Genomic DNA, 19,854 nt, shown 5'->3' on the forward strand with positions numbered 1-19,854 from the left:
TTGATGTATTTCTTTGTGGTTGGTTTTTGCTGGCATTTTTATACTTACATATAATACAGATATACATGTTCAGGGGTTGGCAGACTTTATCCAGAGGGCCAGAGAGTAAATATTTTAGGCTTTGTGAACCATTATCATCTGTCACAACTACTCAGTTCTACAGTTGTAGCCACAGACAGTATGTAAACCACTGGGCGTGGCTGTGTTCCAATAAAACTTCATAAGAAAAGTGGTGGGCTGGATGCTCACCTCTGGTCTAGAATAATAATACGTTTATACTTGAAGTCTTGAATTTGACAAGTGCAATATACATTAAAGGCCAATAGTGTATTTGCTAATGGTACTGAATCTCTGAAGAATTAAAGAGGTAAGCAGATGCTACCTCATTGATAAGGTTTTATGTAAGAGGCATATTCATAATTTTTTATGGGACAATTTTAGGTATAGGTATAAAATTTTTATTTCGTTGATAATTTTATGAGCATTCTGATCAGTAATACGTGGTAAGATAGTTTGACAATCTGTTGACTTCTAAATGTTTAGTTAGCTTGCCATACATTTTAAAGAAACTCTCACAAGTGCCTGCAAATGAAATCAGTTGCAGTTTACATTCCATTGTAAGCAGGTCCTCCACCGCCTTCAGGTACCACCCAGTTAATATTCTGACTTGGATCTTTAATATCACATGTTTTACAATGCACACAATTCTGAGCATTTATCTGTAACCGAAATCCATCACCTTGTTCCAAAGGTACAAATTCATAAACTCCTGTAAGGAAAAATAAATAATACTATGAAGTGCGTATTTTGACTTTTAAAATTCAAACGTAGAAATTGAACTCCTGCAAACAGTAGCTACAGAAACCTTAAAGGTTTGTTTTCTGAATGTTTACCCGTAGAGAATATTATGAAGATCTTGGTGTGTGCCATTGCTGTTAGTATAAATTATAGATAAAAGGGGCGCCTGGGTGGCTCAGTCGGTTAAGCGGCCGACTTCAGCTCAGGTAATGATCTCACAGCCCGTGAGTTCGAGCCCCGTGTCGGGCTCTGTGCTGACAGCTCAGAGCCTGGAGCCTGTTTCGGATTCTGTGTCTCCCTCTCTCTGACCCTCTCCCGTTCATGCTCTGTCTCTGTATGTCTCAAAAATAAATTAACGTTAAAAAAAAACAAAAACAACTAATTGTTAATATTAAAAAAAAATAAATTATAGATAAAAGTAGAAGGTACAGCAGTATTGGCTGAGTTAGTCTTACTAACAAGGGAACAACATTTAGCAGTTTTTGAGCTCCAATGTTATGTGTGTGCTACATCTGAAAAGACAAATTACGTCCAGTCCTTCCCCCTTGAAGATTTTAAAACCAGTGTGATGACAGAAATTATTTAAAAGTAAAGTCAAAAGACAGTTGGGGTGCCTGCCCTCAGAGAGCTTATATTCAAATTCTAGTCCCTCCAGAATGTACTAATTTTCATATATCTACATACTATTCTACCATATCATTTGAGACCCAATTCCTATTAGAATTCTCATTGAAAGTTCACACTAAAGGATACAGTATTCATGATGAATTTAATGTCTGGGACCATTTCTTTGAGCTGAATGTGGCTATACCCTAGTATTTTAGTATATATACTCTCTGTGTATGTGTGTGTAGGAGCAGCCATGACAGAAATGATTTTAAGTCCTGTGAACATGGAAAGAGGTATTCTTTGGTGTTCCATAATCCTTATCTTGGTCTGAGGGTAGAAAGGGAAAAGTTTTTTTGACAACTGTCCTCTGAATTAGGCTTACCAAAAAATCCCTATTATTTCAGCACTGATAGAATAAGAACCATAAAAATGAGCTTTCTAAAGGAAGCTGTATGTAGGGGGTCATTTACAATTTCCATGCAATGAAAATGGTAGACTTCCAATGGTAATGGAAGTCTATTACCAACATGGTTAAAACAAATACTTGTGTTTTAGGAATGGATGGAAATCACATTACTGACCTGCAGGGCAAAATCGCTGTTCTGGTCCATCATATATTGACAGATTTCTGTTTACAGGAATACTGTCATCCTTTAAGGTTAAATGTGCTGGCTGGTCATGTTCATGATTAGTACCACTTAGGGCCACAGATGACAAAAGGTCAAAGCTGATCTGTCCATCAGGTTTTGGATACTCAATAGGTGTGCAGTCCTTGGCTGGCTTGAGCTGATCAGAGTCAGAACCTTAAACCATTTTGAGAAAGATGTTTAATAAAAATAAAACACTAATATAAAAGTACTTTATCAAACATTTTTATGAAAACTTGAAAATACCCTACCAAAGAAATAAAACTTTAACCCTCTTATGGTAACAATACACTATTAAAAATACTGAGTTCATTATTTCTCTACTAAGACAAGTTCAAAACGTTAAATTTACTTTCTCTACTACTTAATGGATTACATTCATGAGGTTAAAAAAATTTTTTTTAAAGGTAAGCTCTACCCCCATCATGGGGCTAGAACTCATGACCCCAAGATCAAGAGTCACATGCTCTACCAAATGAGCCAACTAGGTGCCCCCCATTCATGAGCAGCTAATGATTTTAATACTCATACTCAAGTATGTTGGAATTACCTTTATGTTTTAGAGTCCATGGCTCCATTCCTCTAAATATCCAGTAAAAGATTCCAGTGTAAATCATCCCTCCATATACACCCAGTATTCCATGGCAGGATGGTCTTATATTTCTAACAGAATATAGCTCTTTCCACACCCATGATTTCTTCAAATTGTCCTCATACTCAGTTACATGGAGTCCTTTTATTAAAAACATGAAGTGTTAAGTGTCAAATCACCTCAAGGAGTATAAAATACTTTATCATGAAGGTATTTTGCTGCTGAAATACTTGATGAGTGAATCTTCAGTAAATTTAAACAGGTGGTCATGTGAGACCACATCTGAAGAATCTTTCCTGTGTAAATGTTGGCATCTTCCAAAAAAGATAACCATTTGATATATGTTGTTAACAGGCAGTAAGACATTTGATTTCTTAAACTAGTAGCACAGAAAATCCATTTCAAAACTGAATGAACCTGAAATGGTTACTTACAAAGTTCATGCTACTATAAAAGTGAGGCATTTTATAACTGATTAAATGAAACACTTCCACCTGTTACAAGTTGAATTGTGCCCCCCCCCCCCCCAAAAGATTATTTTGAAGTCCTAACCCCCAGGATCTCAGGATGGGTCAGAATAAGGTCACTGCAGATGTAATTAGTTGAGGTCATATTGGAATAGAGTGGGTCCTTCATCCATCGACTGGCGTCCTTATGCACATGGAAGAGAGGTGAAGATGGAGGCAGAGATCAGAGTTATTCTGCCACAAGCCAAGGAATGTCTGGAACGATCAGAAAGCTGGGAGGGGTGAGAAGACTAGAGGCAGCAGAGTAAGGTCCCATCAATGCCTAGAGAACTCAGAATAAATTCCTGTTGTTGTAAGCAGCCCGGTTTGTGGTACTTTATTGTGGCAGCCCTAGGAAATTGTAACAATACCTAAAACTTGCTGCATGCATTTAACTGGTTCTTCTTAACTGTCACAAACTCCATAGTGACTATACACTTCCCAGTCACAATGTTGCCTCTTCTGGCTCCATTCCCTCTCCCTCAGGCTGTCATCCTCAATCTAGTCTTTGGTGATCTACTTGCTTTAGTATCATCTATGTGCTGGTACTGTGTGTCAAGAAGGTGAAAGTATGGCTGGTGGTCCCAATAAGGAAAGATAACTTGGCAAGAAAATTAGGAAAAAGGTTCCACTGCTCAACAATTACACTCCTTACCTATTCTGTTCTCCTTGAAGTAGCTTCTTGCCTTTTCTATGTTCTATCTATCTCCTTCCTCTTCCACATCCTAGGCCTCCATTTCTACAAAGATACTTGAAGGCATAATCAGGTTTCATACTTCTACTTGAAGGAACACTTGTTATTTGGAATTCTAAGGAATAAGGTTTATTTATCAAATATCTGTTGAGTTGCTACTATATGCCAAGTATTTGGGATTCATAATGAACAAAGTCCCTGCTCTGCTGAAGCATTCTCTGCAAGAGGCAGGAGATAAAGTTGATACATAAGTATCTTCCCAAAAGGGGGAGAATACTACATAAAAAACACGGGGTGTGTGTGTGTGGAGGGGCGGTGTTGGGAGTGCTCTGTGTGTGTTGCAAATTAACTGGTATGGTGAATGTAAGGCCACCATGAATGCGAGTTTGACATTTGAGCAAAGGTGAAGGCAGAGAGGGAGTTAGCCATGAGTAAAGACCATGAGATGGGAACATGCTTGGCATGTTTCAGGAATAGTAAAGAAGCCAGTGTGGCTGGAATGGAGAGTAAAAAGAGATGAAATCAGAAGAGTAAGAAAGCTGAGGCTTTTGAAAAAAATTGAGAACTATTAAAAGGTCTTCATAGATTAAGGGTTTACAGAGGTTTCAGTGTTCACTCTTCCTCTCCACCACCGCAGAAGGCAAAGCCTGCAAAGGAAAAGGTGCTCCTGGGTTCTGCAGTGTGCAAAGCTGTTCTGTTTTCAGATTGAAGACACTTCAGTATTTGTGAGGTATCTTAGTGTGTATATTACATACATGAAACAGAATGCAGTCCTGTCGAACTTGAAATCATTTCTTCTTTTAAATTAAGAAAAAAAATTTTTTAAGTTTATTTGACCAATCTCTGCACTCACAACCCCGAGATCAAGAACAGCATGGTGTACCAACTGAGCCAGTGAGGCACCCCAAACTTGAAATCATTTCTAAGTAGGTGAGATATCATTGGTACTATTCTACTTTTGATCTGAATAAAACACAACATTGCTGGAAAAATCTAATTACTGAGGTTAGTTTTCTTCACATAGCACACATTTGAGTGCTTTGTGTAAAGGGACAGATACAATATATATCTTTTAAATATCGGTTGAAATATGCATAAAAAAGACCTCAAGATTTTTAATTGTATTTATTTTCATTCTTTATCTGTATACTAAGTGTATGTCTAAAAAGATTCTTTTTAATATCTCAATGAAGACCTTGACAATTTTCTATGCTTTAAATAGGAATTTCTTACCTATTGTCTTTGATTGGAGATTTTCACCAGTTAGTTGATTAAAAATAGATTCTGCTGCCAAAATTCCACTTTTCATTGCTGTGTGGGAACCTTTGATCTTGGGAACATTCATGAAACCAGGGCTACAACCAATTAGTAAACCACCAGGAAAGGTGAGCTTTGGTATAGACTGAAGGAAAGAAACATTCAAAGTGCATTTTTAGTTCAAATTAAACAAGCAGAACAATATTACAAATTATATTCTCTTAAAGTCTTCTAAAGCTATAGGGAAAAATTTGAAGGAAAAAATCAGAGTAAGGGCAGTTTCCAACCCCCCCCCCCCTCCTTTTTAAGAATGAGGGTTAGGGGCGCCTGGGTGGCGCAGTCGGTTGAGCGTCCGACTTCAGCCAGGTCACGATCTCGCGGTCCGTGAGTTCGAGCCCCGCGTCGGGCTCTGGGCTGATGGCTCAGAGCCTGGAGCCTGTTTCCAATTCTGTGTCTCCCTCTCTCTCTGCCCCTCGCCCGTTCGTGCTCTGTCTTTCTCTGTCCCCAAAATAAATAAACGTTGAAAAAAAAAAATTTTTAAAAGAATGAGGGTTAGACTATTACTACTTTTCTAGGACTTCTTCCTCTTCTGCCCCCTGACTAACCTACATGAGACAGATTTACAACCAGAAATTAACATACATTTTTATTTTTACATATCCATATCTAAAAATACTCTGTAAACTTAAACAACTATTATAGAAATTGTAATCTGCTTTTACATACATTCTTGGTAACATGATTTACAAAGGATGTTAACTCTATATCCCTGTTTTATTTTACTTTGATATCTAGAGATGGAAACTTAGGTTCTGATCATGGTATCATGACAATTAGCTACTACTTTAAAGATATATTTTAATTAAGTTAAGAATAAGTTGAATTTCCAAAATAAATTTTATTTATTTATTTATTTATTTATTTATTTATTTATAAAGTTTATTTTTTTGAGAGAGTGAGAGCACAAGTTGGGGAGAGGGGCAGAGACAGAGGGACAGAGAATCTCAAGCAGGATCTGCACGATCAGCACGGATCCTGATGCAGGGCTCAGTCTCACAGACTGTGAGATCATGACCTGAGCTGAAATCAAGTTGGACACTTAACCAACTGAACCACCCAGGCGCTCCCCCTCCACCAAATTTTAAGACAGTTGTCTGGGCCTTAGTATATACTTTTCATGAAAAACAATGTAATAAAAGGTAGTGCTGTTATTTGGGTTACCCAGTAAAAGCTTATATATACCCTACAATGTAGTGGCTAAATTAGATTGCATGAGAAAATGTATTCTAACTGTAGTTTGAAAATGAAAGAAGAGAGGACCAATGCAGAGTTTCCTCCTTCTGTATTTTTTCTTCTTTAAGGGCTTCCTAAAGTAAGCCACAAGTCTGTGTTGAGAAAGTGGTGGGTGGTAAGAGTTTGGCTGATGGTGCCAAAAGGGACACAGAGAGAGAAGGATAAACAGGGAAACCAGTGCCATCACCTGCAAGATCCGTGGCCACAGCTACTATCAATTACAGAATTCTTACTATGAGGGAGAGGTGGTGAGAAGAGAAGCTGGAGGGCAGAGGGAATGCTGGTATAAGACAGATCAGGGTTCAGATCCGTTCACAGCACATGTAGGGAACAAATTTATGATTATAGTTCTCAGACCGAATTCAATATCAGAACCGCCTAGATAAAAGAGCCTGAAATCAGGATCACAAAATAGACAAGAGGGGGAAAGGATATTACTAGCTGAATATTACTAGCTGAAAAGAGATTAACAGTAATTTGGATAATGACACTTTTCTTAAATAGGACTTTGGCCTTGCCAACACTAAGTTTGATTTAAGAACCAGAAGACTGTGTGAAGTTTATAAAAGGGCATGGACTGTTAGTGCCAGTTCTTCCAAAATGGTGCTTAAGTGCGAAGAATAAAAATCTTATGGTCCAAGCAAAATGATTTTTATTTTTTTAATTTTTAAAAAATGTTGAGTTTTGAGAGAGAAAGAGCACAAATGGGGGAGGAGCAGAGAGAGAGAGAGAGAGAGAGAGAGAGAGAGAGAGAGAGAGAGAGAATCCGAAGCAGGCTCCAGGCTCTGAACTGTCAGTGCAGAGCCTGACGTAGGGCCTGAACCCATGAACTGTGAGATCATGACCTGAGCTGAAGTCAGAAGCTTAACTGACAGAGCCACCCAGGTGCCCCAAGCAAAATGGATTTTTAAATCCTGTGAGGATCTTACACTGTATGGGCAGTGTTACTGGCAGCTAGGTATCTGGTCAAGGAACTATGGACAGGAAAAGTTGCACTGGGAAAGGCTGTATTCTGGGACATGAAACCACAAGGTTGGAAACTCTCCAGAAAAGGTAAGTTTTAGTACAGACTAAAAAAAAAGAGAAATAAAAAGTCATATACACAGAAACTACCTCATTTATAAAGAGAACAAACTGGTGATTGCCAGAGGGGAGGCAAGTGAGGGGAGGGCAAAATATGTGAAGTGGATTAAAAGGTACAAACTTCCAGTTATAAAATAAGTATGATTAAAAAAAAGAAGGGGGTGGGGAAATCTTATCATATTTGTTACCTCAAAATAAACAAAATTGAATTTTCCAAATTATTGCTTCTTAAGGTTCTTTAAAATTTTACTGGAAAAGTTTCTGAATCTTTAAGTAAATCAGAAAATTTAAGTAAAATGTATGCGTGTGTGTGTGGTCAACTCTTCTCGTCAATCTAAAAAAAATAATCTGAGAGGCTGAAATACACAAGGCCATATGTTTTTAAATACAAATCTGATGATGTCCTATTAAATATACTGGAAACTTCATACTATAAAAATGAGTAGAATTAAATTGACAGGTATTATGGACAATATGCAAAAGAGCTGAATGGGCTTGAACATAGTAATACAACTTAATAAATATTTGTTGCAAATGAATTACTACTCTAGAAACAAAATTATTCATGAGAATAATTCCATAGCAACAGGGACACTGTTATTTTAAGATTCTAATGATTATAATTTAGCTCTGATTTTACTGGACTTTATGAATTATTGTTACAGTAACAGATTATTTAGAACTTCATTTTATTTATTTTTTTTAACTTTTTTTTTTTTTTTTTGAGATAGAAAGAGACAGAGCATGAATGGGGGAGGGGCAGAGAGAGAAGGAGACACAGAATTGGAAGCAGGCTCCAGGCTCTGAGCCATCAGCCCAGAGCCTGACGCGGGGCTCGAACTCACGGACCGTGAGATCATGACCTGAGCCGAAGTTGGACGCTCAACCGACCGAGCCACCCAGGCGCCCCTAGAACTTCATTTTAAAGGTTAAGTTACTCATCCCCCATTTTCTTTTTTTTTTATTTTTTAATATTTATTTATTTTTGAGAGAGAGAGAGAGAGAGAGAGAGAGAGAGAGAGAGAGACAGAGGGTGAGCAGGGAAGGAACAGAGAGAGAGGGAGACACAGAATCTGAAGCAGGCTCCAGGTTCTGAGCTGTCAGACAGAGCCCGACATAGGGATCAAACTCCCGAACCATGAGATCATGACCTGAGCCCAGTTGGATGCTCAACCAACTGAGCCACCCAGGCGCCCCTCCCCCCATTTTCTATTATCTGTTACTTTTACAACAGAATTAAAAAAAAAAATGTCCAATCTCTAAGATAGTTCTAGATTCCTAGAATATTAGAGACAGAAGGGATCATCTTCATTTTACACATGATCCCACAAAGCCAGAGAAGATATGTAACTTGCTTCAAATCACTTGGTATAGATTTTAGAGCTAATTTTTAAGATCATCTTACATGTTTAATATTTTTACAATAGTACTAACAGCTTTTATTACTGCTTATTTCATTGTTTATATATAATTAATACATTAACTGCATTTGGTAAGATTTATTTTGAACATATACTAAAATAGAACAATTCAGGGTAAAAGCTTGACAGAGGCCACCTAAAAGGCATGACTGTTACTAGGTAGTTGGGATTAATTAATTACCTTTGTGGAAAACTAAATCTGTCTTTGTTTCCTTGCTGCTAAGGAGTAATGGAAAATATCTTGGATCATATAGTTTTAATTTTCGGGTTAAAAACCAAGCAACCAACAAGAAGCCTATAAATTTATCTCAAGAAATCAATATATTCTTAAAACTAAACTCACAGTATAATTTAATTTAAACTATGGTGTGACACAGTTTTATAAACACTAGATGCTCTGCCTAAAAGTTTCTTTCTATAATTTTCTATTCTTTATCTAAATGTTACATTATATTTTCAATGTTTACTTTATAATACAGAAATAAATAAAAAAAATTTGTTACCTGAAAGCCACCTTCATTCAGAGCTCTGGCTCCATATGCAATTCTTTTTCCACCTTCCAATGTCGGCCGAATGCTGGGATGGTGTTTCCACCTCTGGAACTCTCTAAATGGGCTCAGATACGGATTCTGGTAGTCTAGACCAACCTTAAAATTTTTATATTTAAATTTAGTAAATTTATATACTTAGAAATTTTTATTTCAAATTATATCAAACTAAAGTGTAAGCAATATTTATGAGAAAGCATTAAGTTTCTTGTGCGCAATAATACTTGGAGAACTATAGGCAGTAACTCAAACCTAACTGAATAAAATCTGTTTGGAAAAGAAAGGGTAAACAAAAGGATACCATGTGTTTGTATTTGGCCAAACTTTAAAAATGTAGACCGTATTAATAAATCTTTGTGCTCTGTAAATAAAAGTTCAAATTAGAAAAGTATTTGTAGGTAAGTGGCTAACATTATGTTTCTACGAAAGGAGCTGTAATTATTTTTCATGTATCAATACCCACTCTGGTAATAAACTAATAAACTATATGTGGTGCTACTAAGGCACAAATGAAGAAACAGAATGTAATCATACTTAGAAAAAAAGAAGACAAGAAATATTAGAGGCTACATTTTACAAGGCATTATCAAAACGCTAAAATTAATACCCAAAACTATTTTGCTCTCAAAAAATTAAGTCACTGGAACAACTATACAAAAATGATATACTGAACCCTTGGCTATCTGTCAAAAAACACCAATAATGCAAAAATTTAATGTATCACATACAAGTCTAATTATGACATTAAATTATAAAGTTGCGACCAACTGCAAGGCGCAGTAACTTTATTTTTTCCATTCCTTGCAAGGTTCAAGATGTAATTTACTGCAAAGACATAAGTGGCCAAAAGGGAGAAAATGCTTACATTTAAAAGTTATAGATTTTTTTGAGGGGAAGATGGCGGCGTAAGAGGACGCTGGGCTCACCGCGTCCTGCTGATCACTTAGATTCCACCTACACCTGCCTAAATAACCCAGAATATCGCCAGAAGACTAGCAGAACGGATTCTCTGGAGCCAAGCATAGAGGAGAGGTCCACGGAAGAGGATGACATGATATTATACATGGAAAATCCGATAGACTCCACCAGAAGTCTGCTAGAACTGATACATGAATTTAGCAAAGTTGCAGGATACAAAATCAATGTATAGAAATCAGTTGCATTCTTATACACTAATAATGAAGCAACAGAAAGACAAATAAAGAAACTGATCCCATTCACAATTGCACCAAGAAGCATAAAATACCTAGGGATAAATCTAACCAAAGATGTAAAAGACTTGTATGCTGAAAACTATAGAAAGCTTATGAAGGAAATTGAAGAAGATATAAAGAAATGGAAAAACATTCCGTGCTCATGGATTGGAAGAATAAATATTATTAAAATGTCAAAAGTACCCAAAGCTATCTACACATTCAATGCAATCCCAATCAAAATTGCACCAGCATTCTTCTCGAAGCTAGAATAAGCAATCCTAAAATTTGTATGGAACCACAAAAGACCCCGAATAGCCAAAGTAATTTTGAAGAAGACCAAAGCAGGAGGCATCACAATCCCAGACTTTAGCCTCTACTACAAAGCTGTCATCATCAAGACAGCATGGTATTGGCACAAAAACAGACACATAGACCAATGGAATAGAATAGAAACCCCAGAACTAGACCCACAAACGTATGGCCAACTCATCTTTGACAAAGCAGGAAAGAACATCCAATGGAAAAAAGACAGTCTCGGGGCGCCTGGGTGGCGCAGTCGGTTAAGCGTCCGACTTCAGCCAGGTCACGATCTCGCGGTCCATGAGTTCGAGCCCCGCGTCAAGCTCTGGGCTGATGGCTCGGAGCCTGGAGCCTGTTTCCGATTCTGTGTCTCCCTCTCTCTCTGCCCCTCCCCCGTTCATGCTCTGTCTCTCTCTGTCCCCCCAAAAACTAAATAAACGTTGAAAAAAAAAAAAAAAAGACAGTCTCTTTAACAAATGGTGCTGGGAGAACTGACAGCAACGTGCAGAAGATTGAAACTAGACCATTCACACTTTCTCACACCATTCACAAAAATAAACTCAAAATGATTAAGGACCTGAATGTGAGACAGGAAACCATCAAAACCCTAGAGGAGAACGCAGGAAAAGACCTCTCTGACCTCAGTCATAGCAATTTCTTACTTGACACATCCCCAAAGGCAAGGGAATTAAAAGTAAAAATGAACTACTGGGACCTTATGAAGATAAAAAGCTTCTGCACAGCAAAGGAAACAACCAACAAAACTAAAACGCAACCAACGGAATGGCAAAAGATATTTGCAAATGACATATCGGACAAAGGGCTAGTATCCAAAATCTATAAAGAGCTCACCAAACTCCACACCCGAAAAACAACCCAGTGAAGAAAAGGGCAGAAAACATGAATACACACTTCTCTAAAGAAGACATCCGGATGGCCAACAGGCACATGAAAAGATGCCCAACGTCGCTCCTCATCAGGGAAATACAAATCAAAACCACACTCAGATATCACCTCACGCCAGTCAGAGTGGCCAAAATGAACAAAGCAGGAGAGTATAGATGCTGGAGAGGATGTGGAGAAACGGGAACCCTCTTGCACTGTTGGTGGAAATGCAAACTGATGCAGCCACTCTGGAAAACAGTGTGGAGGTTCCTCAGAAAATTAAAAATAGACCTACCCTATGACCCAGCAATAGCACTGCTAGGAATTTACCCAAGGGATACAGGAGTGCTGATGCATAGGGGCACTTGTACCCCAATGTTTATAGCAGCACTCTCAACAATAGCCAAATTATGGAAAGACCTAAAATGTCCATCAACTGACGAATGGATAAAGAAACTGTGGTTTATATACACAATGGAGTACTACGTGGCAATGAGAAAGAATGAAATGTGGCCCTTTGTAGCAACGTGGATGGAACTGGAGAGTGTGATGCTAAGTGAAATAAGCCATACAGAGAAAGACAGATACCATATGTTTTCACTCTTATGTGGATCCTGAGAAACTTAACAGAAGACCATGGGGGAGGGGAAGGAAAAAAAAAAGAAAAACAACAAAAGAGGTTAGAGTGGGAGAGAGCCAAAGCATAAGAGACTCTTAAAAACTGAGAACTGAGGGTTGATGGGGGGTGGGAGGGAGGGGAGGGTGGGTGATGGGTATTGAGGGGGGCACCTTTTGGGATGAGCACTGGGTGTTGTATGGAAGCCAATTTGACAATAAACTTCATATATTGAAAAAATAAAATAAATAGATAAAAGTTATAGATTCAAACCCAGTGCTGCTTTCATTTTTAGTGACAGCATGCCTAAGTGGAAAATGGGCTTTGAAGTCACACAGACTCAGGTGTGAATCCTGCCTCTTGTCATTTAATGGGTGTATTTGAGAAAGTTGTTTAACTTGTTTGGACTTCAGTGTCCTGTCAGTAAAATAAGGACACACCTACTTCTTAGGATTATTATGAAACTTAGAATTCTCAGTGAAGCATCTAGCATAGTGTTGGGCATTTAGTAGCTATGATTCCTAAAGTATACATAAAGTATATTTATAGTGTTTAAAAAGCTATAGACTGGGGCGCCTGGGTGGCGCAGTCGGTTAAGCGTCCGACTTCAGCCAGGTCACGATCTCGCGGTCCGTGAGTTCGAGCCCCGCGTCAGGCTCTGGGCTGATGGCTCGGAGCCTGGAGCCTGTTTCTGATTCTGTGTCTCCCTCTCTCTCTGCCCCTCCCCCGTTCATGCTCTGTCTCTCTCTGTCCCAAAAATAAATAAAAATGTTGAAAAAAAAAATTAAAAAAAAAAAAAAAAGCTATAGACTAATGCCAATAATAGCCACAAGCACTTTACAGACTGACAAAGTTAGAAAGGGACCTTTAAATGAAAAGCATTTTTTTTTTTTAAAGTAAAAAGAATTTTACATGCTGCAGATATCATAACACTGATGATCCAATGACTCTAACAGAATTTTCCATATTGGGCATGTAACTTACCACAAAACCAAGAGCTACCAGGGGTTCACCTTCATTTAAATGGTAGAGGAAAGAGCCTCCATAAGTATGTCTGTCCAAGGGCCAACCAACAGTGTGATCTACTCTTCCAGGTTTCCACTTCTTTTCATCAATAATCCATAACTTAAAAAAAAAAAGTCCTAGAGTATTAAATATTTTCTATCACCACAATATATATAACTTGCCAAGTTTTATGTCTTAGTTATGAAAGTTTCAAGTCAAAGACTGTAATACACAAAAAAAGTAATACACTGAGAAACACAAAAAAAGTACTTCGCATATCAAAGAAAATTATATCAAACTGCAGCATGATAAACCGGACTAAAGGAAACAGGTCAGAAAAGTTATGAAGTCTATAGGAAACAACCTGAAGAGATGAGGAAAACTGGGGTGCTGGTAATGTTCTGCATCTTGATCTGGCTGGTGGTTACATGGGTGTGTTCACCTTACAAGAATTACTTGAGCTGTACACTTAAGACCTGTTGCTTTACATATGTTATTCTTCAATAATATAGTTTATGCTTTCCTGCACTACCCCCCCAAATGAAAAAAATTGCTCATCTATTTTCAGAATGGTTAGTTTTAATTTTAAACAATTTCCATCTGAAATATTATTTAAAAATCAGATAACGTTACGTGCTATCTGCAACCTACCAAAACAATTAAGCCTTTACTCACAATAAATCTAGTTATATATGGAATTTGAAACTTTGAGCTTTACCCTAAAAAAAATTAAACAAAAGGGTTATAATTAATCTTTTATACTCTAATAAGCACAAGGTTTGGGAAAACAGAGATCGGATAAACTGAGAATATATACAATACTTAACCTAATTAAATTTTAGGTTTCAAATCAATATACTACGGCTGAGTATATATTTCATAAACTAAATTATCTTCACAGTGCAATTTTGAAGAAACAATTCTTGTAAGATGCGGTCACCCTACAAACAGCATATGGGTATCAGGTCAAATCTTATTAGGGCAGATGGCATTATAATGAAAAAAATTAATATTACAAGTATTTTTGGGGTGCCTGGGTGGGTCAGTTGGTTGAGCATCTGACTTGATTTTGGCTCACGTCATGATCTCACAGTTTATGAGTCCGAGCCCCACGCTGGGCTCTGCACTGACAGTGTGAAGCCTGCTTTGGGATTCTTTCTCTCTCTGCCCCTCCCCCATTCGCTCCCTCTCTCGCCCCAAATAAATAAACTTAAAAAAAATATTTAAGTTCAAGACTTTGATATCAAACATTTTTTAAAAAAAGTTTATTTAGTTATTTATTTTGAGAGAGAGAATACAAGCAGGGAAGGGGCAGAGAGAGAGAATCCCAAGCAGGCTCTAGGCTGTCAGTGGAGAGCCCGATGCAGGGCTCGATTCCATGAACTGTGAGATCATGACCTGAGCTGAAACAGTCAGATGCTTAACCAAATGAGCCACCCAGGCACCCTTCGAGCAACATTTGATAAAACAATTACATGTAGATACAATTTAGATAATAATGGAATTTGATTAGCAGTGCTTTCTAGCCCCTTAAAAAATATCTGAAATCTTTTTAGTCATAATGAACATCTCAAGTCAAGGAAAAATATAACAACTATAAAATTATATCAATGTTATAAACTACATAACAATACAAACAAGTTTAAATTCCATATTTCAAAATGAAAATTACAAAAAACAAATCAGGATACCTCCTTGAGTCCAATTCCATAGGTTTGGGGATCACAGTTGGCTCTCAAATCAAACTTCTTATATAGTTGCTTGGCTAGATGTCCATGGCAACCCTCTGCAAAAATTGTAACTTTGGCATGTAGTTCTAGTCCTCGCTCAAATGTTGTCTAAAAAACAAAAACGTTAAATTGCAACATTTGACAATTTAAAAGATATTCACAGTCAGTTTTTTTTTAAATATGAAATTTATCGTCAAATTGGTTTCCATACAACACCCAGCACTCATCCCAACAGGTGCCCTCCTCAATACCCATCACCTCCCCTCCCCTCCCTCCCACCCCCCATGAAACCTCAGTTTGTTCTCAGTTTTTAAGAGTCTCTTAGGTTTTGGCTTCCTCCCTCTCTAACCTTTTTTTTTTTTTTTTTTTTTCCTTTCCCTCCCCCATGGTCTTCTGTTAAGTTTCTCAGGATCCACATAAGTGTGAAAACATATGGTATCTGTCTTTCTCTGTATGACTTATTTCACTCAGCGTTACAACTCTCCAGTTCCATCCACGTTGCTACAAAGGGCCATATTTCATTCTTTCTCATTGCCAAGTAGTATTCCATTATGTATATAAACCACAATTTCTTCATCCATTCATCAGTTGTCTGGTCAGTTTTGAATTGAACCATGATTCAGGTATGGAAGAAACAGTACAAATACATAACTCTAGAAATAAAACTAGGTACTGCTGTAAGTGGAATCTAATTTAAAATGTTATAATATATCCTGTGTCTCTGTTGTATTTTTCTTTATAACTTCCAAAGTACCTGAATGAATGCATAAGAATTAAAAATGAAATAAAGCATGCTCCTGCTAAAAAAATTCTCTCCAAGTGAAAATAAAGTGAAAAGTGCAAAGCCATTTCCCCCTGCTCAATTTTCCAGTCTCATCATCTGAAGCAAAAAACACTATTAATAGTTTTCTTGTGAATCATCCCAGAAAATTCCATGAATAAAAAATTATACAGAGCCTATTAATATCCTTCTAACACAATCATACCAAATATACTCTTTAGCTACTTGTTTTTCACTTTAATTATACTTGTCCTCTATTGTTCAATGTATATTATAAAACTGAAATTTTTTTCCAAGTAGAAAAAGAGCTACAATTAAAGTCTTTACTTCTTTTTTGCTCTATATATTTTGCACTTAACACCTACCATGATGTAGATACTCAATAAAGTTACTTAATAAAGGAATACAGAATAATCAGGAAAGTCTCTAATGAAGTATATCTTTTCTGATATTTCTCTATTCATTTTGCTTGCATGTATGTGTGTGTGCAGACATTCATACAGATAGTAGTTTTACACTGACAAACTGTTTTATAACTGCTTTCACATTAGTGATTTGTCTAAGGCAATATACACCAAATAAGGCAAATATTTTTTAAAAATATTTATTTATTTATTTTGATGGAGAGAGAGAGTAAGAAGGGGGAGGGGCATAGAAAGGGAGAGAAAGAATCCCAAGCAGGCTCCGTGCTGTCAGCACAAAGCGTGATGCGGGGTTCGATCCCACAAACTGTGAGATCATGGCCTAGGCTGAAATCAAGAGTCTTGATAAAGTTAACTGACTGAGCCACCCAGGCGTCCTCTTATAGCATTCAGTTTTAATGCTTGAATAGAGTCCCCTAATTTTTTAAACAATTCTCAATAGTGGGACAATCACACCGTTCCAGTGTGTTTCACTATTATAAAGCATTTCTTACATGAATATACTTGGTGCTAAATATTTTCGGTCTGAATGGTTAAGAATTATCTCATTAATTTAACAATAAATTAATTTCTTTGGTTACTAGAAATTCTGAACATCTTTCACATGCTTACTGGTAATTTTTTTTTCTTGAGCAATACTTACTAGTGTCATAATAATGCATACATGTATATAACACTTGCATACACATCCTGTAAGTACTCTCACTCAGTACCTTTTTATTTTGTTCTTGTCTGCTTCCTTTTATTATACTTCATCCATAAACCATATTAACAATCTAGTATGTACAGTTTTACCCAAATACATAAACATACATATATTCTGAGATACATACACACAAATTTTTTCGATTCTTGATTTATTCTACAAAAAATGAGATCATATAATACAAACTGTTCTGTATCTTTTCTCAATACTACTTCATGAAAATCTTTTAAGTCACTGTATAGTTTAAATTTTTCTTTTCAAAGGCTGTATAGTAGTAGTCCATGTGGAAATACCATAGCTTATTCACCTGTTCTGCTAATGCATAATAACCATTAACTGTTTCCAGTTTATTTGTGATCAAAAACAATGTTTATAAAACATACACCCTCGTATATATATATTCTTACAATATTGGTGCTGTGAGTGCAGAGCCCGCTTCCAATCCTATGTCTCTCTCTCTGCCCCTCCCTTGCACTCTCAAAAATAAGCATTAAAAACAAAAACAAAAACAAAAACAAAAAACTTCTTGGGCCCTAGTACAGGACACACTGAGTCCCAGACCTCACATAATTCTGATGAATCTGGTCAAACCCTTAGAAGAACAATGAAGTGGGTAAGACTCCAAAGCTTTGCCATTTGCTTATTTCTAGGCAGGAAGCAGTAAGAAACAGGAACATCTGCAGGGAGACTCAATACGAGATTCCCAATTCTGTTCAAGAATGGCAGAAGGAAGGATAAATTCTAAATTAACAAATATTTATTGAGGACCTGATATTACCTGGTACTATACGGTAGGTACTGGAGTAACCCTCCATGATCTCTGCCCTCATGGAGCTTATGATCTAGTTGAGAAATTAAGACAATAAACACATAAATATGAATTGACAAATTAATTTATTGAGATGTTAATTTGTGTTTTGTCCTATTGTTACAGGAAAGCAACATGTTTTTTTTCCTTGTCCTTTCCAGGGAATCTTATGGATCCATCCCCTTAGAGCTTTTCTTTGCAAATTCAAAAATAAAAGTTGTAAAAACGTGAAAACCAACCAGGATTATATCTGAATGAAAGGAAAGCAATCAGTTTAATATTTACCAAAAGATATTAAAATCATGTCAAAGACTCTATCAACATGAGTGATAGTAATACAAATGACTCTTGTCCATAGAAATGAAAATTGTGGAAGTGGCAATGCAGTTTACTGATGACCTATACATGGGTATGTTTTTTGAATTCTCCTTGAACTGCTCACTGAGTCTGTCATTTATTAATGAGTAAAATAAAATCTGTCACATGTTTGTTTTATATTTGTATGAGTCATGTTTTTCTCTTTAAAGAAGTATTCTTAAACACATTATATCGACTTGTCTAAGTCATTTTTTAGTTCAAAAATGCTTCTGTATTTTTTAACAAGAGAAAAATTCCACATTAATCATATTCTAACACACACTATTAGCATACACTCTGTAACAAAACTGAATTATTGCATTTAAGTTGATTCTCTTTGTTTTGTTTGTCAGTTTGTTAAGCTCATAACTGTTAAGATGTTTACCTTTGGGGCACCATCCTTTTGTATCCCTACATCGTTAGTGGCAATCCCCTTTACACTACCATCTTCATGAAAAAGGACCTAAAATGAAGACATATTTTGTTATCACCTAGGATTCACAACCACCTTGAAAAGAAACAATAAACAGTCTTAGATTTTTAAGAAAGTGAGCATGTTCTCTAGATTACAGAAATAAAGGCTTTAAAACATTTAGGCAAAAAAAGAGACACATGTTTTAAAGACACTCCCTTCTAGCGTATAAAAGAACACAGCTCTAACAGTTGGAAATGAAAGAAATGCCACAACTTTTTGAAGAAGAAAAGTGGTAAGCTACTACAGAGGTCACTAAAGAAACCAGTAACAATAAACAAAAAGCTCTCTGAAGAGATCAGATATCAAAAACACGTATACAGAACCTGAAATCAGGGCCTGTAACAAATGAAGACCATCAGTGTGGGTGGGAAGACAATAGTGTCAGGAAAGCCTCTGTTCCAAATGAGCTAAGACCCCCTCCCCCCGCCAAAACAAAACAAAACAAAACAAAACAAAACAAAACACCAAAGAAAATGAAACCACAAAACAAAACAGAAAGAGGTTCAAGACAGCCCAAAGGTGATCAAAGTTTATTTCTGGAGCAAGAAGGATTGGCAAAAACTGGTCAAAAGGGTAATTCTGAGGATGAGAAATAGCAATCAATCCTCTGTAACCCTTACTTGGCTTCCGATTCCCCTATGGAGAAAAATGCTCTTGAGAAAGGAAGTACAAAATGTACACTAGAATCACACAGAAAGCACAGGTGTGAAAAGATGAAACAAGGATTAGCAGCAATGGATATGAAAAGAAAAACATATAAATATTTTATTTCTTATCCTAAAAATGAATCAACTGTAGAATGTGGCTTTGAACTAGAACTGAAGTCTGACTCAGAGTACAAAGAAACCCAACAAACAGATCATTAATCTATTGATGATGATCTTTAACGGACTGAGGAAAAGAAGAAAAGTGTAAGAGACTATGTGTATATGTGTGTGTCTGTTCACAAAAAGTAAAAGTCATAGATTGTACAAAGTGTGACTTACACTGATCCCAGTCAAGAATATTTTAATCAGGAAAATGCAAAACCCCACATTTGGGTCTAAAAACCCAAATGCATATATATGAGCTGGGAAAACAAAAATTAGTATAGCACCAATTATAATACAGGGACTTACATGTTTT

At 36.7% G+C, this 19,854-nt stretch overlaps 1 protein-coding gene across 2 annotated transcripts in view; it reads right to left on the minus strand.

Moving 5' to 3' along the window:
• Positions 1-22: 22 nt before the first annotated feature.
• ETFDH (electron transfer flavoprotein dehydrogenase) overlaps positions 23-19,854 on the minus strand; it is a 33,909-nt gene continuing 14,077 nt past the window's right edge. For both annotated transcript variants that reach the window (XM_047856444.1, XM_047856445.1), the window contains 8 exons: positions 18,640-18,717; positions 15,142-15,288; positions 13,430-13,570; positions 9,404-9,547; positions 5,080-5,248; positions 2,605-2,787; positions 1,989-2,210; positions 23-769 (listed from right to left, as the gene is read on the minus strand). In XM_047856444.1, coding sequence (XP_047712400.1) covers positions 606-769; positions 1,989-2,210; positions 2,605-2,787; positions 5,080-5,248; positions 9,404-9,547; positions 13,430-13,570; positions 15,142-15,288; positions 18,640-18,717 — 1,248 coding nt within the window. In that variant the 3' untranslated portion in view covers positions 23-605. The remainder of the gene's footprint in view (positions 770-1,988; positions 2,211-2,604; positions 2,788-5,079; positions 5,249-9,403; positions 9,548-13,429; positions 13,571-15,141; positions 15,289-18,639; positions 18,718-19,854) is intronic.

This window comes from Prionailurus viverrinus, chromosome B1 (assembly GCF_022837055.1).
Source record: "Prionailurus viverrinus isolate Anna chromosome B1, UM_Priviv_1.0, whole genome shotgun sequence".
Lineage (NCBI taxonomy): Eukaryota > Metazoa > Chordata > Mammalia > Carnivora > Felidae > Prionailurus > Prionailurus viverrinus.